The 27,387-nt window shown below is 36.1% G+C and overlaps 1 protein-coding gene across 1 annotated transcript; it reads right to left on the bottom strand.

Annotated features, from left to right (window-relative positions):
- Nucleotides 1-196: 196 nt before the first annotated feature.
- On the bottom strand, nucleotides 197-26,926 carry LOC139315052 (vitellogenin-2-like). The gene is made up of 37 exons (XM_070941077.1): nucleotides 26,887-26,926; nucleotides 24,733-24,753; nucleotides 23,690-23,710; nucleotides 23,518-23,538; nucleotides 22,877-23,025; nucleotides 21,383-21,631; nucleotides 20,589-20,759; nucleotides 20,145-20,290; nucleotides 18,964-19,165; nucleotides 18,702-18,853; nucleotides 18,356-18,533; nucleotides 18,102-18,224; nucleotides 17,700-17,903; nucleotides 17,061-17,278; nucleotides 16,656-16,753; nucleotides 15,526-15,644; nucleotides 15,226-15,327; nucleotides 14,332-14,445; nucleotides 14,058-14,244; nucleotides 13,183-13,252; nucleotides 12,378-12,563; nucleotides 11,784-11,898; nucleotides 11,058-11,235; nucleotides 10,851-10,963; nucleotides 9,328-10,539; nucleotides 8,076-8,129; nucleotides 7,345-7,443; nucleotides 6,263-6,442; nucleotides 6,016-6,158; nucleotides 4,937-5,075; nucleotides 4,411-4,522; nucleotides 3,569-3,755; nucleotides 2,680-2,771; nucleotides 2,172-2,269; nucleotides 1,693-1,843; nucleotides 1,183-1,344; nucleotides 197-309 (listed from the first exon to the last, which is right to left on the bottom strand). Exons 1-37 carry the CDS (start codon nucleotides 26,924-26,926, stop codon nucleotides 197-199), a joined length of 5,919 nt encoding a protein of 1,972 aa, XP_070797178.1.
- Between the last annotated feature and the right edge of the window lie 461 nt (nucleotides 26,927-27,387).

Raw genomic sequence — 27,387 nt, 5'->3', positions numbered from 1 at the left:
TATCTGTTTCATTTAGAGTTGACTTTGTTATATTGGAATAAGGCTGAGATTTACTTTAGGAAAAATTGGATTATTTAAGAGGGTACAGTAGGGTTCTTAAAATAATTTAATTAACAACTGTGTAGTAGCCTAGAATTGACATATCAGCCCCCACAGCATACAAGAGAAGATACACTGAGTCTACTCAGTTGAAGGCTTATGCAGCACATTGTTCCTGTTTACAAGAACAGGATGTGTGAGATTCAATCGAGTCTTCAAAATCTCCAGGCTTTTCCATCAGTATGGTCAGGTCAGTAGGCAAGGTTGATCCTGGAGGAAGAGGAAAAAGAGTAAAATCATTAAAAGAAGCAACATGGTGCAAGGCAAAGAACTTTTTTCTGCAAGGCCAAAGAAAACTCCCTCATCACCATTAAGGCCTACCCCAGCCTTGCCCAGAATGACTTTTCTCAAGCTACTATTGTGTTGGAAAAGTTAAGAAAGGGACTTGCAGTTGGGACTGCAGCAGGGAAAGGGGATTTTTTTTCCCCCAATCTCACTTTCCATAATCCAGGGGATAACTCGGCTTCCTCAGATAAACACATTCACTGAATTTATGCAAGCAAATTAATCAAATCTAATTTGACCCAGTCTTTTATGTCAAGATAATGAGCTCAGTTAGAACACCAGAGTAATATATTTCCCCTTTTAAGTCTTCAATCCTGTTCATAGTAAATATGAGATATTTCTAAATACTTATGTGTTAAGACTATGCTGCAGATAATTTTTCAGTGTATCATTTAATGATAATAGAAAATAGGTAACAGTCAAGCCCGCTTTAAGCTAATTATTAAGACAAAATATTAAAAACATTAAAATTCTTTTTAAGTTTTACTGCTTTTGTACAGTTCAGGACACTTTTTTTTTAATAAAAAGGGCTCTTTCTTCTCCACATAGAAGCAACAATGGGAAGAGGAAAATCCACTATTGAGCAAACAAACTGTTTACAGTATTCTGAATGACCCAATAAAATCAAGCTCTGTGGTGCTCCCCTCTAAAAACAAGATATTTGAAAACCAAGCGATTACAGAGAAATCCCAGAAAATACTTCTTAAGTGAATTTATCTAATGTGCCTGCCCTATATTTAAGATTTACATTATATGTTATAAGAATATCCAAAATAAGTAAACATTACATGAACTTACCAGTTGGCACACAATGGAAGCTAGCTAAGGTTTTGGTAGTACTGGTGGCTGAGCAGCCTTCAGCACAGCGTGCGACAGGAAGATTGGTAGCACATTCTGGATTTTCTTGTCCCATTAACTTTGGATTCTCATGTCTCACTGTTGTGTGTCGCAGTTTACAGTCTATAAGAGAACAAAATGGATTTCTTCAAAAGGAAACCAGGAGCTCTACAGCTTCATTTCCCAAAGTAGCATTTATGAAAGCATCATGTTCATGCTTACTAGTTTTGAAGGTATGTGATTTGAATTAATTTATTCCAAGCAATATATTCTACAGGTATACAATAATCAACTTTGGGACAATACTAATTCCTAGCAGCCATAGGCTACTCTTTTCTGAGCCATTATAGGAAATTAAACTGATGGTTCAATCCAGTTGTTTACAGTGATGTCAAAGTACTGAGCAGAGCAAGGAAAAATCTGGAGCAGATTGTTAGTGACTATTAAAGCAAGCCATCAGATTCTGCTTACCTCCACCACATTTATCAGGGACCACCCAGGACTGAACAAAGCTCACTTCATCTCTAGCTATGTGGCCACTTGGTCTCCGGAACTTCTTTGCTTCTGAACCATACCATCCACAGAGACCACATGAATTTTCTATCAAGGTATTGACTTCAAACTTCACAAAAAGATAAAAAAAAAATATTTTTTGTTTATGAACATGAAAAGAAATGAAAAATCATAAATACATTCTGAAACAACAAAACAGGGTGTATTTCAATTTTTTTTGCTCATCCCCCTCCCCCCCCTCCCGAATTTTCAACAGGATTCCTCAGACCAATTTATCTCAAACTCTTATGTGATTCAAGTGCTGTTCTCCTAAACACATCAAGAACTTAATTAATCTCTAAAGGAGCAAGAATCATTCCTGTATTTCCTTTTCATTTAACATTCTACAACTTTAAATATTCTGTAATAATGACAGTAATATATAATAATAACAATACCGTGGCAGAATGTCCTGTGTATTTCACTCTTTCTAATCCAACTTCGGACATGTGAAACTCCAGCTCAGTTGCTGTTTCTCTGAACCGAAGAGGCAAATCTGTAAGTTTTAAAAGTGAAATGAAAGTTCAATTGATGATTCCATCACGAGGGATAGTAGATGGAATTCCCTACAAATAAAATTTGTCCGGGGAATATTGTTCTTTATTTCTTCTCCCATTCCCATCTGAACATTCCTGATCATCAGACTACCCCCGTTGGTTTATTCTAATATATTTCAGAGTCAGGAAATATAAACATTTCTATATGGAGAATGCATAATTGAAGGACTACTTCTAAATCCCGAATAAATCAATGCTTGTTTTTAAATTCAGTTTTTCTCCTCTATTTATGCTGTATCATTACTTTCTATTTCTTGGCAATGAATTTAGTTTCTTTGATTTTTTTTTTTTTTTGCAAACTCTTCAGTAATTACATTAACTCATGATTAAGATTATTTTCTTTACATACGTTTCAGGGCACGAGGGAGAACTCCATCCCGTAACCTAGTGCTATTTACATCTAGAATGAGCTCACCATCACGCATCTTCATGGTACATATACTTATAGAAACAGAAAACGTAAAAGAGTTAGTCTGCTGAATTCAAAATTCATGAGTTTTTGGTCAATATGTTTACAATAGTAAGTGAGTTAATTAACATTGAGCATTATCTTATTATGCAAGTTTATTTTATCAGGCATAAAGACCATTTAAATACCATTTAAAATAGCCAGTTATAATAGGTTTCTCAATATCTAAAAGCCTAATTACTAACTGAAAAATGCTGGTTGTTTGGAGGTAACAGAATTTTCATCTACTGTATAAGCAAAGCACAGAATATCCTCCTTCATAGTTCCTGCCAAACCCAAACCTGAAACATTCATTTATTTATTTTTCACATTTCTGAACCATCCATCTCCCTCAAAGATGCTCTTGATATTCAGAAATCAAGAGAAAAATCTGACATTTTTTTTAACACAAGACATCACTTCTGGTTATTCTTGTCTTCCAGCAATACAAGTGCTTTCTAATATATAGCTGCTGTTGTTACTATTGTTGTGCAGCTGATACTCTTATTATTATCCTCATCCTTACTATACATGATTTATTCTGCTGTCTAATGTTTATTTGTCTAATGTCAAATAAAAATGATTTCATTTTTATTGCAGTTGTTACAGTTTGGATGATTGCTTTGATTATTATCATTATATGTCATTTGCTCAGATATTGAATAAAATTTTAAGTTTTCAAAGAAACCCTTAATAATAGAATGGTTCTTTCCTGATAATTTTAGAAATTATTCTTTCTCTCATCCTGAGTTCAGTCTAGATTATTAAAAATGCATTGGAAAATACTTACATGTTATGTGTATGGATTTCAATTAGAAGACTATTATTGTATTTGGTCTCATATTTCATCAACACTATCAGCTTCTTGTTACAAGTACAATCTCCCAATACATTTATGAAACAGTCGTTAGGCAATCCTTTTGTAATGATTTCATTGTTGAAACTTGTAATTGTCTTGTCTTTTACTGTACAAACACCTGATAACAGCAAGTAAGAATGCAGTGAGAGAAGAAAGAAACTTCTGATATTTTGACTATTTAGAGAAGCAGCTAATAAATTGTATTTTAGAACTTTGAGAAAAGAACTTTATATTTGTGATCACAGAAATCTAATGCAGGAATCTGTAGATATTTTAAAGGGAGATTTGTTTTCAGTTCATTTTATTTTTATTTTATTTTTTTATTATTATTATTTTGCATTCTCATGGGTCACATTGGAGTAAGTGATTAATTTTTAGACTGACTAGGTTTTAAATTGTCAGTGAAATAAGATTTAAAATGATTGTTCCACATTGGTTATGAAATACTTTGAGGAATAGTATTATACATATATGCGTATTATACATATACATTTTATTTGGGCTAAGAATAAAAATTAAATCTTAAATTGCTATGTCTTTCTCTGCATATTCAAATGAATTTAAATAAATCAAATTAATTTTATAATACCATATATTTTTAAATAGCTGACGTAGGGGAAGGGAAGGAAACCTGTGAACCTTCAGATGGTATCGAATCTCATCAGCTCTGATTACCGATCATTTGGCAGGGAATTATGGGAACTGATATTCAACATTATTGAAAGGACCACAAGTTTGTCCAGAAATTATAAATACATAGTAAAACTGCTGACCATTCCGAGTAGCAAGAAGCAATTTTGGAATATCAGCAATTTTTGAAGTTTTGGCTTTGGGATCCATTGGCACTGAATAAGGAAGTCTGCAGTTGTCATTGTAGAGGACATCCTGGAAAGAAATATGAAAAGAAAAAAATAAGTAGAGCTGATGCCTTAGTTATTTTTCCCAATGCATTTTCAAAGCGACACAAAGATTCTGTTTTATTTAGTTTATCGATAACCATTTGACAATACACTAGTCCTAATCAATGTCCTTTTCACATTGGATTACTGATTTGCCTTGACTGATTGGACAATCAGATCTTAACTGCTCTTGCTGTATACATAGGAAGAACATATGTGGCAAGCCAAGAACAAACCCTCAAAATGGCAATAACATTCGCCTGTGACTCTCCCTATTTTTACATGGCTATCAAGCAGCTGTTTTGAGAACCCCACCAAAGCTGATCAGAATGAACAAGTAACTGTACAACTGATTGGTATTTAAACAAAAAATAGCTGTCTACAATAATGTGTAACTCACTTCTGGCAATTTCATGACCATGATACATTCGTTTGGACGTTTTAGAGCCATAATCACTGTAATTTCTTGAGGAGGATTCTTTTGGAGTTTGTGAGAGAAGTCTGCTAGGTAGGCGAACCCAGGGGCCGCTGCAAGAATGCTTGACAAAGACAGAAAAGCTTGGATTAACAGAACATAATTTAAAGCAGGGGTCCCCAAACCTGGCAGCTTTAAGACTTGTGGACTTCAACTCCCAGAATTCTCCAGCCAGCATAGTATAGTTGGCTGGAGAATTCTGGGAGTTGAAGTCCACAAGTCTTAAAGCTGCCAAGTTTGAAAACCTCTGATTTAAGGGATATAGGAAGGACGTTCTGTATCTAAGAAAACAAACCGTTAGAACAAACTTCATAATCCACAATATATCATATTTAGTCTGTAAAGCAGGTGGATAATATTTAAATATTAATTTAGCCAAGAGCAGATATGAGCCTTATTTGCTTTTAGCTTTGACATTTATTATTCTATTGCCTGCATGGGTGATGGAGTGGCAGTGGAAATGCATTTATAGGGAATCTTCCAAGAAAATCTAGATTCATCCAGCAAGAGCTTATATAGATAGTTTGAAAACAGCAAATAAAATGGCCAATACTCTCTCCTTCCTTAACCAGTCAAGTTATTTAAAGATAGCTGCCTTTGAGAAGGCGTACTTGGTTTAGGAACCAATTCATTCATTCATGATGATCGGGTGTAATACAGTTAGCTCTTTTAGTTAATAGAAATAAATGCATGAGTAATGCTCATAGAGAAGTATACCACATAATTCTGATCTGCCTCCATCGAACACAATTGTTGACCTTATCAGGAAAAAAAAATTACTAGCCATTTTTTGAAGGCTATTCTTGAAAAATGAGGTAAGTGCAAATTTATTCATAGATCAATTTCTAATATTGCCCAGACTTTGATACCAGAACTAGCTTGAAACACAGTTTAGATTAAAACAAAGCCACCTCTTTGTTTTCAAACAATCAGGCTCATTTAAACCCACACACACCTCAGCTGCTGTGGCATACAGCATTAGATCATCAGAAACATTTACTTACTGATTCATAATCATAAGAAATCTCTGAGGAACCCTAGGGTACTTAAATTTTGCCTGAAGAGCTGGTCTATTAGCAAAGAAACCGGTCTGTACTTCGAATGAAACATTGTAGTCTCTGCAGTTCTCACCAGCTCTCAGAGTTGTCTAAGAAGGAAAGAAATACATCAGATATAATTTTGCTTAACATATGTCACTGATATATGGATTTAATGCTCATATAGAACCAAGTACATTTTGAAAAGGCTCACCATTGTTCTATAAGGACCGTCCTCCACGTGGGTGAAGCATACCACTGGACTGGCTGGACGTCTGATGTCTTGCACTGTCACTTTAACTGCAGAGAAACCTTTGCGCACTACAATATCATGTCCACCTTCTTGCTTATTACGATATCTGTAGCGTAAATTTATGGTAGCCACTGGCTTCATCTTTAGAGCAGAAAGAAAAATCCAAAGGAAAAAAATTGTTTAATTGCTAATCTGGGTTTAACAAGTACATTTTCTTAACGCGAATATAATTACCACTAACACTCAAATGTGTTATTAAAGAGGATCATTGGTTGATGCTTAGTTTACATAGGCCATTCTGGCATCTAGGTAACTTCTGAGAGCTAACTAGCCCACCTGAAAGTTTCTCAACTACTGAGCTGCTTAATATAGCCAGATGTTCTTAAACTCCAGACCCTATAAGACTAGATCAGCCTGACCAACAAGCTGTAGTCCAACAATTGTAGGATTATAGGTTGTCATCCTTGCTTTCAAAGAATAATGAGGTTGTTTGTTAGGCTTTGGGAGGGTCTATCTCTTTAAAGTTGATCATATGCTACTTGCTTTTCTATTGATTTATTGCCTGTATATATTATCATTTCTGCACAATACTAGGATCTTAACTATTTTCACTGTTTACATGAAATTTCAGTTGGATTAGCAATAGCAATAGCACTTAGATTTATATACCGCTTCACAGTGCTTTACAGTCTTCTCTAAGTGGTCTACAGAGTCAGCCTATTACCCCCAACAGTCTGTGTCCTCATTTTACCGACCTCAGAAGGACGGAAGGCTGAGTCAACCTTGAGCCGTTCAAGATCAAACTCCTGGAGTTAGCAGTGAGTTAGCCTGCAGTACTTCATTCTAACTACTGCGCCACCACGGCTCTATTAAAACTAAGTAGCATACTAAGTCTAAAATAATGTATAATATACACTGGTAAAAATAAAATATAAACTACTTAAATCTCATTATTGCCTTTTCTGTTTCTCATGCTTAAGCCAGATAGTTAATTTTTTTTCAGGATTGATGTTTCCCAATGGAAAGGTATTTTGAATACTGACCTCAGAGTCTTTTATGTTTTGTTCACCAATGATGCCTCCTTTTCTTTTGTAGTCCAGCTGAGAGTCAGAATCAGAAGGATCATCAGATTGTTTTCCTGGCTGCAAAAATAAAAAAAAACATTAAAGCAAATCTCGGATTACACAGTGTCATAAACAGGGCAGCTTTCCTAGAACAGCTTTAGAGCAGTGGAAGAAAGTTTTGCAGTTAGAACAGCCTTCCCTATCCTTATCCCATCCAATGATGTGCCGAATACACATTTATGAAGAACTAGCTAATTTGTCATGCTGTCAGGGAATTATGGAATTTGTATTCTCAATAACTCCAAAAGGTACCAGGCTGCAAAACCATTCTTCTCCCTCAGATTAGAAAAGAAACTTCACTGCTAAAAAAGTGGTATGGTGATTTATTTATATAAGGTTTATGTTTTGTTTTCTTTTTTTGATAAAGGAAAATCATAATAAATCAATACTTTAAACAAGTGGGGAGCAAACTGTATGATGAAATTAACTATTTTTTCGATAATAATAGCAAAAGATATTATACTGATAGATGGAGAAAATGAAAACATTTCAAGAATCAGATATCTTCATCTCAATACATTATATTTCCACTAACCCCCTCTCCCCTAACCCTAACCCTCCCCCCCAAAAAAAGAAATACTGCATTGCCACTAACATCCCATCAATAGTTTTCTAGCTTTGTTTAAATTTTCTGTTCTCTCATATCTTACCTTCTGTTTCTTCACAGATCGGAAAGAATATTGATGAATCTCTTTTGGAAATCCCTTAGAAAAAAATAAAAAAGAACACTCAGAGAAATTTTCACACTGTGGTACATAAATTATTAATTTTAAAACAATATGAATGGAAATGCTTTTGCTATTTCTGAAAGTCATGTCCCCGAAGATCCACTTTGAAGATCAAAATCCATGTCTACTTTATTGAATGATTTGATTAAAACAAAGTGGCTAGCCTCATTAATGCTGCTTTTTAGGGCTAAAATGATAAGGGATGCTTTCAAAGTTTCCATATTTGATAAAAATGCTATTTTTAAAATGAATCTTTGGTGAAATAACAACAGTGCCATCACTATAAATTTTCCCAAATAACTGATTTATAAGCATTATTATCTCTTCCTGAAATTGCATTGTGGGCTAATTCAAAACACCCAATACTGCAGGTCACAACATCACAAATCAACCCAATGTTGATTTATCATTCCCCCGAAAGCAGATGACAGATCAGCATGATGAGAATTGAACAGAAAACACAACCACATCATTTGTTGTTACTTCAGCACAACTTGTTACCTTTTAAGTGTGCATAGTTGTTCTCTATCATTCTGCATTTGTGGAATATAGTGCACTTAGATGCAAGTCATGGGTGAGTTCTACTTACCTCCGCTACCAGTTCGCAACGGGAGCATGCACGTTTATGCAAATGCGCAGAAGCTTCTGCGCATGCACATATCTATGACGACATCCACCCAAGTGAGCGGAGCCTCCTGCCACTGTTACTACCGGTTCGCAAGAACCGGACAGAACCGGGAGCAACCCACCACTGACGCATGTACATTCTTTGGTAAAATTGCTTACTCCAATGCTCCATTGTCAGCCCAATAGGCAACCAAAAGTTTCATAATAACCAACTAATATGATGGATGCCATTCTCCCTATTTTATGTCAAGATTTCTTTTAAAGTGCCAGGCCTTATAACATTTTGTTGAAATCTCTGTGGGTGAGTTCCACTTGAAGCAAGCGTAAACTAATGCTTGGCTCTAAAATTCCAAGGATCAGAACCTAGGACTAACAAACAAGGTGGCTGGGGAGTTCCTTCATAAGTCAAATGGACTCTCATAGCTCTTGGCCAACTTGTAATTCACATTAGCCAGAAAAGATAAAGCTATGCACGTTTGCTTCAATGAAGCAGGTTCTGCCTTCTTGCTCCCATTAACTATATTCAAAGAAATGACGTCATAATTACCTGCTTGGATTCGTCATCGCACTCGCTGCTCTCACTGCTGCTCTCACTGCTGCTCTCACTGCTTTTGCTCTCGGTGGTGCTATCCTCACTGCTGCTGCTCTTGCTGCTGCTGTCACTACTACTGCTGCTGCTGCTGCTGCTGCTATCACTGCTGCTGTCACTGCTGCTGCTGCTGTCACTGCTGCTGTCACTGCTGCTGCTGCTGCTGTCACTGCTGCTGTCACTGCTGCTGCTGCTGCTGTCACTGCTCCTGCTGCTGCTGCTGTCACTGCTCCTGCTGCTGCTGCTGTCACTGCTGCTACTGCTGCTGTCACTGCTGCTGCTGCTACTGCTGCTGCTGTCACTACTACTGTCACTGCTGCTGCTACTGCTGTCACTGCTGCTGCTGCTACTGCTGTCACTGCTCCTGCTGCTGTCACTGCTGCTGCTTCTGTCACTGCTGCTGCTGCTTCTGTCACTGCTGCTGCTGCTGCTGTCACTGCTGCTGCTGCTGCTGTCACTGCTGCTGCTGTCACTGCTGCTGCTGTCACTGCTGCTGCTGTCACTGCTGCTACTGTCACTGCTGCTACTACTGCTTCTGTCACTGCTGCTGCTTCTGTCACTGCTGCTGCTACTGTCACTGCTGCTGCTACTGCTTCTGTCACTGCTGCTGCTACTGTCACTGCTGCTGCTACTGCTGCTGTCACTGCTGCTGCTGCTTTCACTGCTATCACTGCTGCTGCTGCTACTGCTGCTGTCACTGCTGCTATCACTGCTGCTGCTGCTGCTGTCACTGCTGCTGCTACTACCGTCACTGCTGCTGTCACTGCTGCTGCTGCTGTCGCTGCTGTCGCTGCTGTCACTGCTGCTGGAAGAACTCTCACTAGATTGGCTCTGGGAAGAACCCTTTGTTTCACTCTGTTGGGACTGGCTGCTGCTGCTGTCCTTGCTGCTGCTGCTGCTTTCAATGGTATCCTTGCTGTCCTTGCTGGAGGTGGAGCTGCTGCTGCTGGCACCACCTTTCTTTTGGTCTCGTCCCTTTTTCACCCCAGAAGCAGAGTCAGAGGAAGAGGTGGTGTCCTGATCTGGCTTCTTCTGACCTTCCTGGACTGGCTTCTCCTGACCTTCCTGGACTGGCTTCTTCTGACCTTCCTGGACTGGCCTCTTCTGACCTTCCTGGGCTGGCCTCTTCTGACCTTCCTGGACTGGCCTCTTCTGATCTTTGATATTAGCCTGCGACACAGTTGAAGGTTAAAATATTGCTTCTTTTAAGTCATTCTTAAGAATTCAGAGTTTCTTTGGAATTCACAGTTTCTTCCTTATAATATTCTGCCATGTAATTGCTGTGTTATTAGTAGAGGGAAGGTGGAATTGGGCAAAATAAAAATATCCATTTACCCCATCAGAAAACGAAGCTTTCACATGTGACTGAGATGGGCAGCTATAGAAATTGAGCAAATAAATAATAACTATGACATCACTTGTTTCATACCTAGCTAACTTAGACCTTATAAAATGTGCCTTTCTCCATGGATTAAACGTACCTCCTGTTTTTCTCCTTTCACTTCTTCTTCTTCTTCAGGTACCAGTTCTCTTCTCATCCTAATTTTTGCAGAGTCTAGGTTGGCATCCATTACAATCTTAGTCAAACCACTTTCTGCATGGATTATAATGCAGGTACATATTTTAAAAAGTGATCAGCATGAACAATTCCAAGTATACAAACTGAACATTTCACCACGCAGTAATACCTGGTTCAAGCCAATACTTCATTTCATGTTCTGTGCATAACACATGCAGCAGTGTTCCCTGGTAAGGCACATATCCTCTTGCATTGGTAGTTTTCCAGCACATGTTTATTGGGAGCAAACCTAAAGGCACGCAACTGTCCCAAAGGTCTTGAGGTTTTTGGCTACTTTTAGATTGTTGCTGAAATGAAGATAGACATGTCAGAATTTGACAATAATAACCTTTCTAGTACAGGTATGTGAAAAAACGGAGATTAAACTTGGGTGTTAAAGAAAATCCTAAGTCTCATAGATAATAAATAGTTGAGGGATCTTTATGGGCAGTATGAGAGAAACAAAAAAGAATGGCAGCTCTGTGTCACTGTAGTTACCAAGCTAACAGATACTTAGGGTAGAAAAAGTATGCAAATTGTACTTCTATAGGAAACAGTTCTGTAATAAGATGAATTTAGCATTTTAATTGGTTTTCTTTTTCATATTATATCATTCTATCAGTAGCTTGACAAATGTTCACATCCTCAGTGCTAAATGTATTGTTTAGCATTATATTTAAATAAAGCATGTATTTGAACAAGTCAAAACTATAACGAAATCCTAAATACAAACAAAACTATATAATGTTACAAAAATTAAAGTAGCCATTCTTTAAGAAGTTATATCAGACAGCTCAACTGCACAGTAGACCACCAAATATCAGTCTTGACACACATAACCAAACACAATATTTACTTTGATGTTGCCTTTGCCAGTTTCTTCATCCCATTCTTCAACGTCAACTGGGTCGGGAATAATTGGAGCCGTTTCCTCAGTACTTTGGCATCTTGCTACAGCCTGTGCTTTATGGCTAGATTGAAATTTGGTGAGGAGAAATAGAAAGTGTTCTATTATACTCCATAGTAAATTAACATACTGTAAGTTAACATGAACACAAACTCAATATCAAAGCACCCTAAGAATGAAGAAGTAAGGTGAAATTTTCCTTGTTGAGGTCCAGGAGTAGAGGAAGGGAAGGATAGAGGAAAAATGTGGTACATTTTATGGTACTAAGTCAGACAGTTAATATCCTGAGTCAAATGTTTCTAAATATTATTATATATATTTATAATTTCTCATCAAACCTACCAGAAAGAACATTGTTACAAAGTAAAATGTTTGAGAAACTCAGCAAAAGAGCACACTACCCAGCCATAATTCTAATCTTACACCAATTGGTAAGATATGATTGAGTAATGTTTACAGTATACAGAAGATGAAAGCTCTACATAATGCAGCAGATAGCATGACAAAATGATATTAAATGAATTATAAAAGAGCTTCTTCTACCTTATAATCAGTGCATCATGCTTCTCCTGAAGATTATCAATTTCTACTTTAAATCTGTTTTGTGGCATGTCCAGTGAAACATTCATTTTGAGCGCAGTATCTGAATGGATGTTGGCGGATATTTCTATTCCATTCTGGAAAGAGTCTTCCATAATTCCCCAGGTCAAACTTCCCTGACCATGGACACTAATAGTAGTAGAGAAATTTTAAAATATGGTTTCAGATTACAATAACAGAAGAAATTCTAATGTCAAGAAGGACACCACCTCAGACTAAATGGATTTGAGCAACCCAAAAGAGTGGTAAAGGTTTCCTTATTTAAGGCTTTTGAGATTTTCAGTTCCAGATGCCAAAGCAGCTGGGCCAGTCTTGACTTCTGACATTGATTTTGTATGTCTATATGTCAGTGATAGAGGAGGTTGGGGTGGGAGGGGTTGGATCAGTAGTGGGATTCAAATTTTTTTACTACCGGTTCTGTGGGCGTGGCTTGGTGGGCATGGATTGGTGGGCATGGCAGGGAAGGATACTGTAAAATTTCCATTCCCAACCCACTCCAGGGGAAGATTACTGCAAAATCCCCATTTCCTCCTGATCAACTGGGACTAGGGAGGCAGAGAATAGATGGGAGTGGGGCCAGTGTGGTATTTACCAGTTCTCCAAACTACTCAAAATTTCCGCTACCAATTCTCCAGAACTGGTCAGAACCTGCTGAAACCCATCTCTGGGATGGATAGAGGTCATTCTGCTGCAGAATTCTGCTTACTTTATGGAGAAGGAAGGTAGAAAATACTGTTATTTTGCTTACAGAAATTTGCTGTCAAGTTGTGCTTGTATTTTGGCTGCTGTGAGATCATCCTGAAATATTTCTGATTTTGCTAAAAGAAACAAACATTATTTTAAAATGGTTCAAAAGTAGACCAACTTTAAAGATCAGAGGCTCCTAGTACTAATATTTTTTCACACGTTTCTATGTTTTCATTGTTAATATAATTGACAATGGGGCAGAGGAATGAGCCAAAAGAAGAAGTGGGAAAAGATAAAAAGGTTACAGGTGAAAGATGGCATTGCCTGGAATAGAACAGAACAGAACAGAACAGAACAGAACAGAACAGAACAGAACAGAACAGAATAGAATTCTTTATTGGCCAAGTGTGATTAGACACACAGTAAATTTGTTTCCAGTGCAAAAGCTTTCAATGTACATACAACAATAGTGATAAGCAACAAAGTCATAGCCATAAGAAGATTGTTTTGTGAACAAGAAAACAAGAATAAAGCAAGACTGCATGATAATATCATACTTTGGAAATTTTTAAGCTAATAAATGGGTGTGTCATAGAGAAAGAAATCTGAATTGTTGTCTTTATAAAATATAAATACAACTATATATATAAAATATAAAATATATTTATTTTATAAAATAAATTATATAATTATATAATTATAAATAATTATATAAATTATAAAATATAAATACAACTATATTTTAAGTAAGATGATATCAGGTTATGAATGACATGTTTATCAGAATCTTACAGAAATTACAGAAATCTCACTTGCTTAAGACTGGTTGGGTAAACTGCATTGCTAATATTTTTCAATTGTGTTATACTCAGCCATTTCCCCCACTATATATGATTTACCCATGCTATTTTGAATTGCAGTTATTTCCATCCTTACCTTTCCAGGTAACATCTGCTCCCAAGACAGCATTAAGATTTATTTGGAATGGTAAACCAGGAGCTGTAGGAAGAATCTGCCCCATATCTAGAATGATGTGATGGCTCAACTGAACGCTGATCAATTTGAAGACCATTTCAGTAATTTTCATCCAGGCTTTAATCATAGCTGATCTAAACTCTTCTGCCTAAAACAGGGTGAACAGACAAGGGGCTTTAAGCTGACTGAGATAACAATATGGATTTTATGATGAAAATGTATTAGACATCTTTACCTTCGAATGTTGATCCATTTCTGAAGAATGGAAATACATAATGTGGTTTCCTAGAAATTTGACTGACATACCAACGGAGAGCTGTTTGGCAGTTAGTTCTTGGTATGCTGGAAACTAAAGTCAAACCAATGAGAGCAATTTAGTATTGGATCAGTTCAAGTAAATAAAGTTCAAATAAATAAAAAGACAATGTAATGCTCTGGGTTATTTGCATCTCCCCTTCGAACATTATACTTTATAGAAAGATATTTCCAGTTCTGACATACTAGGATTCTACAATACCACAAGACCTGTTTAATTTACAGATAGTGCTCGAATTACAACCATTCATTTAATGGCCATTCAAAGTTACAACATCGCTTTAAAAAAGGAGATACAGCCAGTTTTCATACTTATAGCCATAGTAACATCCTCACAGTCACATGATCAAGATTTGATCACTTAGCAACAAGCTTGTATTTATGATACCCCAGAGTAATGTGATCACAGTTTGTGGCCTTCCCTGCTGGCTTTTGACAAGAAAGTCAACAGGGGAAACTGGAGTTGCTTAATGACCACTTGGTTCACTCAACAACTACAGTGACTCATTTAACAACCCAAGCAAAAAGGTCATAAAATTGGACATGACTCATTTAACAACTGTCTTCTTTAACAACAGGAATTCTGGTCTCCATTGTGGTTGTAAGTCGACAACAACCTGTATTTAGATTCTACCCCACAAATAAGGTGATCAGATGATTTACTTTATCTTAAATTACAATATTAACCTGGGAAAAATTTTGCTACCAGATGCAAGATTTTAGTAGGGCAGCCCTCTTACTAAACCTCCTGGAATAATCTTATCTAATATTCCCTCTAACATTTATATTCAAAGGAATAAATATAGAAATATACCTTGTCTTGGGTATCTTTGATCTTCTGCTTGGTAGCGTATTGGTCAGACTGGCTAACTGGTTCCTCAAACAATTTATCTAGACCTTGAACTTGCAGTGCAATCTGAAAGAAAGAAAGAGAGTGAGAGAGAGAGTGAGAGAGGGGGGGAGAAAGAAAGAAAGAAAGAAAGAAAGAAAGAAAGAAAGAAAGAAAGAAAGAAAGAAAGAAAGAAAGATGTATTATGTGTGAAGTGGCATGGTAAGGGCATACTAACATCTCAAATGCTTTTTAATAATTAACTTTTAAAAATGTAATATATACCTCTACCAGGTCAACCTTGGTATGGGGAAACGTAAAATCTGATTGCCAGATGATAGTTGAAGGATATCTATTGTCACCAGACATGAAGAATTTGGCAGTAAATCCATTGTTTAGAAAAGCTATCATAAAAAAAGAACAACACAACACACATCATGAGATTATTAGCTTTTTGAAATGGAAAAGTTTGAAAGTTTACTTGTTTGGGTCATACAATAGGCTTAGTCCTCATTTAACTACCAAACCAAGAATGCTATTGCCATTGAGGAGCCTAAGCTAAAATACCTGCCTTATGCCCTAGGATTCTGAGAAATTATGTTGATGCAAGCTTTATGTCTGTACCACAAACTACATATTTATTTAGATTTATAGTAATTTGCTTGGTTGACAAGCAAAGCATCTGATTGGGCTTCTTATGTGAACTGCATTGCAAAATAAAGTTTAAGTACTACTCTCAGATCTGGACTACAAAGATTCAGATGATGCTATGATACGGTAGCAAAGAGTGATCTTTATATCTCCCTATTGCTGTCCCACAGTCCTAATCTTTATAATCCAGTTTTGCAGTCCTAGTTCTACCTAAAGAGAGCTTGCAAAATTCTGAGCCATTTTTAAGTGGCTCAGTGCAATAGAATCAATTGTTCATTTTGTATCACTTTTGCACAACCTGTAATTTCACACTTAATGTTTGTATGAAATAAGGGCAAGGTTCAATTAAAGGAGATGCCTGAAGCATGGAACCCTGGACCTTGCAAAGTTAGTGCTTGGAAAAACCAGAAAGCAAGAAAAGGATGCATTTTTAAAACCATCCTGAGGCATTGTGAACTAGGGAAACATTCTCAGTTTTACTAATTGTTACAATTAAATCATTGTAACAGTCCAAGTCAATGATGTGGTCTGATTCTACATTAATGGAACAACTTATACATGAATAACCCCTCTTATCCTTTTGCATTTATAAAATCCAAGACATAGGACACAGTTCAGAATTTGAAAATCTGTACTGTACTAAGTAAACACAATAAGGTGATTCCTTTTCACTTGGAACATAATGGAGCAGATGAACCAACTCAAAATATTGTGACTCATCCCATAAAGAGGGATGGAGAAATAAATAAGTAATAGCTACTCACTGTTGAAAAGGGGAAAATACAGAGCCTTGTTGAAAGGGGAGGTCAGTTCATCAAGCCTGGGTCTCAGAATTCTGAGGGCCAAGGAGCAATAAGAAGCCCTAAATGAAAAAAGAGGACATTGTTAATATTAGGTTCTATTACTATTAACTGGGGCAATGTCTACAGACTGACTCAAGAACAGGCAACACTAGACTCTATGGAATTCAGCTCACATTCTGTATCTTCTTGAGAAGTTGTGTATAGGATTACAATTTAACAATCTTGCAGCCTTCTCCAGGTTTAACAAACTTCCTAATCTGTATATGATGGGAGTTCTCATTGTTGGGGATGTATTACTTGGAACCTTGACAGATATAACATTTCTATACCTAATATAACACATAGTTCGAATGTCTCTCTACTTACAGGGTATAGTATGCAGGTTCCCTGTTCTTTGTTATAGCCAACATGTGAGAGTACACAAAGCTAGCAATATGGAGATTCTCCTCATACAACATTGCATTGGCCATGGCTGTTACTATAGGTAGAGGAGGGGCACTGTCTAGGAGGACAATGCAAGCCATTATTCGGACGGCCTCACAACGTGAAACATCCATAAAGGTCTGAAGGAGAAAACCTTGAACCTAGAGGAAGGAAGAAACAAATGAATGTGGAGCTCAGCTAATAAACATGAAAACAATCAGGGGGAATATTGGTAATGGTTTTTGTCAGGATTTGCTTTCTGTGATTTATAGAATGGCCAGATAATCCCAAATATGGGCTTTTAAGATTGTATTGTGGCTAGGCGTTTGAGTGGAGCATTTTCTTTGGCATGCAATGACTAACTACTTTCTCTTTCTTTTTTCTAGGTAGGGATCCCATTTAAGTCTCCACCAGTTCCAGAAATTGCTGTAAAGATTATTTGGCAATGTGATTTCACAGATCACTTAATAGAAGCTCAAACATTCATCTGGGTTACGAAATTTTGCAGTTACCTGAAAGCAAGACCATTAGATATATATGGTTTTTACCTACTCCAAAAAAGACATGTCTTCTGCCACTTACCTTTGTAGGATCCTGCTTGCCGATTTCTGCCAGGGTCTGAATTGCAGTGATCTGGATGTATTCAGAATATTTAACATTCTCACACAGGATTTTCACTTGTTTCAGGCTGATGATCTGACCGGCATTGGCAATAGCTTTCAGAGCTAATGCAATCTTCCTTTCTTCTTTTTCCCGAACTGCCTCAGTTAGGAGATTGTGGAGAGGCTATAAAGAATAAATAAGTAAACAAATAGGATGTGGGTCTGTGCACTGGTATGCATATATTTTCATTTCTTTATCCAAATAGTCTGTATTGCTTTCTGCCAAGAAAACTCATGTTCTTTTGTTGCAATATTATCTATACGTAATCAAGATTTAGATTTTGATATCTATCTAGATCTGTAGATAAAATTAGCCATATACCTCAAGCAATTTAGGATGACAAGTTCGAGAAGTGGAACATTGCCTGTTCACCATAGTCCCATATGCCAGGTAAGCTATTTTTCCAAGGATAGATGTTTTGTCAGGGATTTTGGAAAGTAATTCCTGTTGGGAAGAAAACAAAATTGTTCTTAGAATTTAGGAGAACATTCTCAATCTAGGATCACAAAACATCCTATGTAGATTTTAGAAAACATGTTTTAGTGCCATTCAACAACAACGTAATATATACTCACTACTGTCACTTTAGCAGTTTCCTCCACTCTCGTAATATCTGGGTTGGCAAAATGGAAGGTTGTGGGAATAAGCCAAATCAGGTCATGATATGGCAGTTCTCCACTGACTGCTTTGTCCTTGATGAATTTCACTGTGATCAAATTACCCGCATGGGCACATGAAATCAATAGGACTTTTCTGTAATGAATAGAAGGACACATTCTTAAAAATATGAATCCTCCACTAAAGATATGTTTTCTGGCTGATTTTTCCATGAATCTTGATCATTCCTCTGGAAGAACAATATTTGGGATTTCAGGAGATTAAGGTAAAGCTAGTATGCAATATACAAGTTAGCTAACATACCTAGCAACAAGGATTCTTGAAAACTTATTGTAGAGAGTGTTCAGATCGTTGTATGACATGCGTTGTACGATTCGGACTAATGCTATAACCTTGGTGTAAAACATTTTATCCTGCATCTGCCAGTGCACTGATTCTTGCAAGAGTTGCTCAGCCTGTCCAAAGAAAAATCAAGAACAGTACGTACTCATTCCAACTGCCAAGATCATGGTGTTTTCTGTTTGGTTTTGAAAAGGTTAAATTGTTCACTATTTCATTTTACTACCTGCTGTACAAGATCTCTGTTGAGATTTTCCAGCCCAGGCAAAAACAGATTTTTGGGAAGATCAAAACGGATAGTGGTTACTTCAAACTCTCCTTCTTGTTGTTGTTGTTGTTGTTGCTGCTGCTGTTGCTGTTGTTGTTGTTGTTGCTGCTGCTGCTGCTGACCTTGTTCAGGTCTCACTTCTCTCAAAATCAACAATTGCCTGGAAGAAAACAAACACACACGCACATGTATATGACTAAATCATCAGAAATGAGGACTCATCCATTTGAAACACTGTAGGATTGATTCCAGAAAGTCAGAAGAAGGTAACTAGAGATAAGAGATGATGCAACCAAAGCCAACAGAAATGCACTGCTATTCAAAGACTTGGACTTGTCCTCACATTGGATAAAAGAAATATATTTGAGCTATTTGCTTATTTTCTAAAAGTTTTTAATTTGAATTCCCCACAGTGTATTATTCATCCCTAAATGTAAGACTAGTGCATTCGATTCCATAGGAAATTATGGTTTTTGTGAGGTTTTTCTGCAAATATGATCAATTGCCAGGTTATGATAAGTATTATATTATATTATTATGAACCGTGGTGGCAAAGTGGTTAGAATGTAGTACTTCAGGCTACTTCTGCTGACTGCTGATTGCCAGCAGTTTGGCAGTTCGAGTCTCACCAGGCTCAAGGTTGACTCAGCCTTTCATCCTTCCAAGCTCGGTAAAATGAGGATCCAGATTGTTGGGGCAAAATGCTGATTCTGTAAATGGCTTAGAGAGGGCTGTTAAGCACTGTGAAGCGGTATATAAATCTAAGTGCTATTATCACACCTAAGATATTTTTCCCATTGTCAATTAAACAAATACAGTAGTGGGCAAAATCCTTGAGAGTCAATGTTATCCTTCCACAAATTTAAGGCCACAAAAATGCAGTTCCTCTTCTTTTGTTCTGAAAATGAAAAGTGGTGTTGACAAAGATATATTTGCTGGATTGGTTTCTGTTTCCATGCAGCCCTGGATCTCCTGGTAGATTACTGTAGTTTAGTACAGAACAGAGAAGCACAGATCTATTGAAGTTACATTCTAATGTTGCCATAGTTTAGAAATGCCTTTCAATGCATAGAGAAGGTGGACTGAAAAGCAAAGGAGACTAAGCATAGTGCAAAATATTTTTTGAAATTGCTACTTACTCAGCTTTCATATATCCAGTAGTATCCTCTCCGCCTAGAGGGAAGTCCAATACTTGTTCAGACTTGACTTCAGTGATCAGGTCACCTTTACTGTCACGCTTCACTTTGATGAGTAAGGCAGATGCACCTTGAACAAATTTCTCTCTCTAAATAACAAAAAAAGATATATTTCACAAGGAGAAATACAATGTAATTTTCCATCCAAATAGTATGCTATTTTAAAACTGTGGCTAGCAGCTCTTCCTCCCCACCCACCCCATTTTTTAATATATAAATACAAAATCCCTGGTCCAGATCAGAACTATAACCTAAGAAATGGGGGACTCCACTCCCCTCGTGTTGCAGTTCAGGATCTCATATTTGTAGTTTGCAGAAAGAAAGCCCTCCATTAAAGCTAAGAGACCCACACCAACATGTGAGAAAATAGATGTACAGCATTCTTACTTGGAAGCAATTGGGTTGCTGGAAGAGCTGGAGGTAGGGGATTCCAACAGTCAGCATAATTTTTTGTTTGCAGTTGTTCAGGTCCCTGAATTTGTTAAACAAATAGACGTTGTTGTTCTTCTTCTCCTCGTAGAGAACATACCTGGTGTTGCACTCGCCTTCAAGTCCATCCTGCCAATATTGAGAAACTCAGTTTGTACAAGAACACAGAAACTCTGATTCCCAATGAGAGTCAGAGGAAGAGATTTGCAGCAGGTTTAAATAAAATCAGGTGCATTTAAAATGTCTACAGCTCAGGGACATCACTTTTTTTCTCTCCTTTATCTGCTCCTTTACATTTTGTTCATTTACTGACATTTTTCCAAAGCTAGTGGGAAATAGACTTCTCAGTTGTTCAAGAATATCCGAAGAATCCCTTGGGCATGCATATCCACATATTTGAGGGAGAATAACAATTGATACCTAAACAGATTGGTTCAAATCTGGCTATCTCGAAGTCACTATTTCCTTATTCAGGAAAAAAAAAGGTAAGCAAAGTGGAAAATTACAAAGAGCAAACCGATATGCTTCGAAATCACATTGCTCAAGGAGGTAGGAGACACTTGATTCTTCATATGTTAATGGGTTCCAAATGCTACCAGCTTTAGTCAATATGGCCACAGATGTTGTTCTGCAACATCTGGAAGGCTCCAGGATTTTTTTTAGCTTAATGTAAATTGTGAAGAAAGGAGGTATTCTACTGCAGTAAAATAAAGCTTGAAAAGATGAAAAAAGATGGGGGAAAAAAGCCTAACCTCCAGTACTTCATATTCTCTATGGTTCCGTGGTGGTGTGACAATTAACAGGTTCAGAAGGCCTTTGAAAAAATTTCTGCAAAGTGGAGCTGCATTCTTTGGTAAACGGATGGAGGTATATTTTCCACTGTAGATGAAAAGGACTTTAGACTTCTGGCATTCAAGGATCTGTTTATATTCCCTTCGTGGTTCTGACAAGGTACTTCTCGGGTGGAATCCAGCAGCATGTTGTACTCTCATGTTCATTATCTAAGAACAAAATGGAGGGTGGAAAGCAAGAAAGGAAGCTATTGTTAAATCTTGTGGATACCAGTAGGAGAGATTAAAAATTGTTAATTTGGAAGGGATCGTGCTTATTCCCCATTACAGAATGTGTTTTAAATTGAAATAGGAAACAAGTAAAAAAATGCACTAATATTATTTTACTGAGCTGCTATTCCCCCGACTTAAAAAAAAAGGACAATTTCTGCACTAGCCAATCATAGCAACATTTAACAATAAAAAGTCTGCTCCCATTAATGATTAATTGGCATAGTGATGTAAACAAGAGACTCTTGCCCAATCTACAATTGACCTATCCCTACTGTTCTCACAATGCCATGTGCTGACCAGTACTTCCTCCAATTGAACAATAAGGGAGTATATTTGTCCATCAATCAGCATCCCACCCTTGTTGTGATTTCACATGGCATTTGTTTTTGCAGCGTGGAAAAGAAAATTATCATTCACTGGGTGGAAGAGCTACACCATCACCTAGATCTATTTTCCAAAGGCTAGTGAAGTGGTGTCACGTCCTCATGTCATCTCTATCCCAATGGGAAGAATAGCAGGACATACAAAAATTCCAGCCAATAGGAAACGGCTTGCTCCCTAGATTCAGCTTTAGTATTGCAAAGTTATTTGCAATCTGCCCAATCTCTCTGGGACTAACACCCAGAGAGGTAATGGCTGGTCCACCCCAGTTCAGCAACTATTTGAAACACCTTCACTAATTACATTTTAGTTTGTGGAATGCTAACTTAAAATTCCATTATGCCTCAGTTTTAAAATCACAGTTGTTCTTGTCAGGAGTATAATGCACTTATGAATGAATAGTTTAGGATTGCTTAACTTTTTTTAACTGCAGACAAATAAAGTATTGAAGCTTAAGATGATTGTTTTTCCCTTGTCCTATTGTACAGAAAATGTTAGGTCTGACAATGAATGTACATTACTGTACAGCATAGAGTAAAACAATCCTCTCTCTCTGGTTACTGTTTTATCTGCTTGCTATGGAGTTTTCTTCACCTCTCCAACATAAAGCCTACTTTACCCTCTAAGAAGCCAAAGCAAAGCTGGCAATCTCTTTGCATCGGGTGACAAAAAGCTTAGGGTTTTTTTTAATTCAATCTGTGGTCCATATATGTGAATATTTCTTGAATGAATGTACAGTATAATTTCCCTTCAATTGAATGGGCTTGAGAGTTACCGAAAGGAAGAAGGGAGAAAGCTTACCTGAAGCACATGCTCTGGTTGACCTGTTGTGATCATTACATCAGTTTTTATCGATAGAAGACCCTTTCCATAACCTTTATCTTCAACTCCATTTTCAATTAGGACGGTGTAATTGTACATCAATATTTGTCCAGCAGGAAATTCTGGTTCTACAAACAGAAACAAACATTTATGGTTGTCTTCAGTAAAGAAGACATTTATACTAGGCTACAGGTTTTAACTGAGTAAATTCCATGATTATTACCCTGACACTTTAATGGGACAGCGGTAGGTAGATTTTCATTAAGGGCTTACTATTTATATATGCTAATTTTGAGTCTCTTTATGGTTTGCTGTGCAAATCACAAAAGGGAACAAAAAGAATGTATTCCATTTTAGCAGATTGCTATTGTTTTTGTGTGTTGAATAATAATTTACCTGTATTTTTTTTAAAAAACCCTCAAAAATAGATATCAATGTTATATAATTTTGATCACTAAAAAGATTTAAATGAAGAATTTCTTTTTTACTCATGAGTCTCATGCAACTCAGCTAATGCTCTTTCCTTTACTCAGCAGTGACTTCCTTTACTCAGCAGTGACAGCCCAAATGTCATTTTAATATGCTGATTTAAATATAAATACAAATATGAATATACTTACTGATGTCAACATTCTCAGTTCCTGGAAGAAAGAAAAAATGCATAAATTGTTGAATACAGTTTTAGAATAAAACAATAGAATGTACTTGTTCTTATTTAAAATATCCAAATGAGAATTGCAACATTATGTTTTATTATATGATGAGTTGTCTTGTTATCATCATTAGACTTACCAGTTTCAGGATTCTGGGCTTCTGTAGGACAGAAATGTAATATTTAGTAAATATATTAATTTTATGAACTATTTTTATTGTAAAAAATATACAAGTGGGTATTACAACATAGTTATACTGGTCTGTTCAAGATTCCAGTCACTTAGGGACCCCAGGATATTTTCTTTCCACTATTCTCAAGTGTTTTATCATCCAAATGTCAAGTTATCTGACTATGTCTTGTCTTTCCCTCTCCTATACAGGTTGGGTGGTGTTTTCCTGTGGTAAGAATGGGTCTCTCTGCAAATCATAGCTTTCTATTGATACCGTTCTTATCTTTTCTAATGCTCTACACAGTCTCTGTTTTTGTTGGATCTCACCACCAGTAGTTTTTAACAGTGATTACACAAACCACTTTCTGGATGGTATATTCATATTTGTACCAGCAAAACCATTTTACTAGCAATGTTGTCAAGTGTGGGAAATCAGGAGTCCAGACGGTTCAAATGTATATATAGGTTTATTGCAAATTTAAGCTTTCAACAAGAATCTGAACTACCGGTACTAACAGTCAAAGCATATTAACAATAGATAAGAATTAATGGAATTCAAGATGGGCTGGATTTAGTTCTCTTATGAGCATGAATGGATTTAAGATTGATGTTACGTTTCACCCCTCTCTCAGTCTCAGCCTGATCGTCTCTTACAAATGTTAATCCATCCCTTATGTACTGTAAAGACTAAATCATTAGCCAGACTCATTACTAAAGTAACTAAAGTACTTGAAAATCAGGAAGGCCATTTTAAATTTTCAGGGTTCTCATTTAAGAATACACCTAGATATTTTTTTGTCTCCTTCTGTTTTGATGTATCATTGTTTCCTTTAAATTGTTAACATATTAAATCACATCTGTTTCATGCTTCCTTTAGGAAGCAAAAAAGTAATTATGTAGAGGTTTGACTTTAAATGTGATGGTCCTTAAATGAGTAGCAATCAATTAATTGTTTAATGTCAATTGATTTTGTTTAATGTCATTTCAACAAGAGGTAATTTTTCAACTTACTTGTCAGGGGTTTCAGGCTCCCTGGTAGAAAGAAAATGAACATGTTATAATGTTAGTTTTACAGTACAGTATATGATTTATATGTAATATATATATTCAAAAAACCCATATTGTATGCTGGTTTATAACAAAAAGTCATTAATCCCAGCATAGTTCGCATGGGCTAAACATTTCCACAAAGACTATTAAAAAGCTCCATTTACTGTACATTCATTGCTTTTAATAAATACATAATAATCGGATTGGCATGTTTTAACTGTATAATTTACTAAATAATTACATTGAAGTATAAAATAATCAGGAGTATTTTTTTTAATTAGCAGGATTACAAGTAAAGAGCACACTTCCTCCCCAAGATGGCTGCTGGAAAACCACAGAGTATTTCTGGCTAGTGAAAGTGCTTTTACTTGATTTACATTATTATTGGATATTCACTACAGGGATTTTTTTATTTTATCAATTTGTAAAAAGTTTGGAGCTTATTTTTCTTATTCTTTCTTTTAATTTTGTATTAAAATATCCAGAAAATATCTTCCCTGCTCCTTAGTTCATTGTCTTATTCTGCTTTGAACAACTCTCTTATCTATTTTATAGAGGAACAACATATCAGATTACAGAAAAGGGAATGAGGCTGACACTTGTGAAAAGACTCTCTGATAACATGCAATTCCTAGCTGAAAGCTTTTTTAAAAAGTTTGATGAAGTTGTAAAGGCCCTGGAAAACATTCAAAGTTAGGCAATTGTAAATAAATTAAACCTGCAAAAGGAATGTGATTTGAAAGCAGTAAATTCACTGGGAAGAAATATGGACCCAGACTTAGAATTAACTGAGTCCACTCCATATGCCTCCCTGAAATTCAAGCCTGCATTCTTATAAAAATAGTAGAAAACTATCTAAGTGATAAATTGGTCTTCTTTAATTATATTGAAGGGATTGGAGAATGGATTTATCACAATTAACTGGGAAAAAAAATTCATCTTGACTTTTTTTGGGAAGATAGACTGGCTTTGGAGATTGGATTTATTATATTTAACCAGAAAACAATTGATGGTATTAAGAAAAAAAAACCACAGATATTTGATCCAGGATGAATCAGTGTTAATTCTTGGGAAATATGGTGCAGTTAAGAAACCATGGTAAATTTTCTATGGGTTGATTACAATTTGTTAATAGAGGTTTTGAAATTTTACTTGTCATTATTATTATTATTATTATTATTATTATTATTATTATTATTATTAACTATTTTGTCATTAATACAGTATATAGATGACAGGTTAAAAACTTGCAAATAGAACTAGTAGTTTAGTCGTTTAAAATTCTTTGGGCCTGTTTCGCAAGGGATGGAAAACTAATACTATTTTTTTTTCCTTGTTTCTTCAAAATATTTTGGTGTTTTGTATTTATTTTTACTAAAATAAAATAAAATTTAAAAATAAAGAGCACACTTCTGTGTGTTTGAGCCTCTTTAAATTCTTGTCTAAAAATATGGAGCAAAACTACCTAATGGTTTTGACATACGAACTAACAATTGAATGAAATGCAAGTCATTATAACTGTATAGAAGTTTTTATTTAGCATGTACCTTTTAAAGGTTTTATTTTATATTATAATGTTAATAAAAATGTTTATTTTTTCAAGTGTTAATTCTATATTTGCTCTGCACTCGATTATAAAATTGTATATAAGGCTACAACTATTCATTCAAATTGATTAAAGCACATAACTTATCTTTTGACTTACTGATTATTGATTATATTTATATACTATTCTAGTTGCTCACAATGTTAGAGAAATATCTTGCAGAAGGATGATTGCTTTTCACTAATGGGGCAGGATAATAGTCCTGTTTGCAAGATGTAATATCAGGCCCTAGCAGATTTGCGACTTATCTACAAAAGAAAGTACATCACCCCTTTTTCAATGGTGGAAAAAATGTTTCAAAAACATGCACGGTATAAAATAGAAATGATATAAGATATATTGATGCCCTACTTACGGCCTTGGAATTTCTCGGCAGCTGAGGAAAGAAATTCAAGGGATTACAATATGAACAAAGTAGAATGGAGTTATCTTTTAATTTTAAAATATATTTTGACTAAACTATGCAAAATTTTACAATGGAGTCATAGTAAAAAGAAAGCCATACTTACCCACAGTGGCCACTATGAGTAGTAGGACGATTCCCTTCATGGTGAAGGTGAATGACAACTCTCACCCATCCTGGGTATTTTATAGAGAGATGAGAAGCATCATGTGATCTGTGTCAACCAGGATTTTGCTGATTGCACATTTTTTAATCAGTTTCAGCAAACTTTTTTTTTTTTTTGGACTTCTACTGAACTGTTCCTACTTTTAATCCAGGAGAGAAATGAATTCTATTTTTCTTCTCTCTTTCCACAAATACATCCATATTTTTAAAGTTCACCATACATAAATTGCTACACTATTTTTGAAAGTCGTCAAATATGTCATAAAAATATATTTTAAGAGGTTTTATTTCCAATTTTTACTTCTGGCTGATGGCCATTTGGGCACTCTTTTAGGTGATGAAAATTTTGCCCTGGTTATTTTGACCTAACGTATGATGCAAATATTTACTTAACAGATCATCGTGAGGAAAAGACACTGGTATCTTGCATAACATCTGCAAG

The sequence above is a fragment of the Pituophis catenifer genome, unplaced genomic scaffold, assembly GCF_029215685.1.
Source record: "Pituophis catenifer annectens isolate HBS135680 unplaced genomic scaffold, rPitCat1.0.hap2 SCAF_3, whole genome shotgun sequence".
Lineage (NCBI taxonomy): Eukaryota > Metazoa > Chordata > Lepidosauria > Squamata > Colubridae > Pituophis > Pituophis catenifer.
The sequence above is the reverse complement of the archived record's forward strand: the minus strand, read 5'-3'. Positions and strand labels throughout refer to the sequence as shown.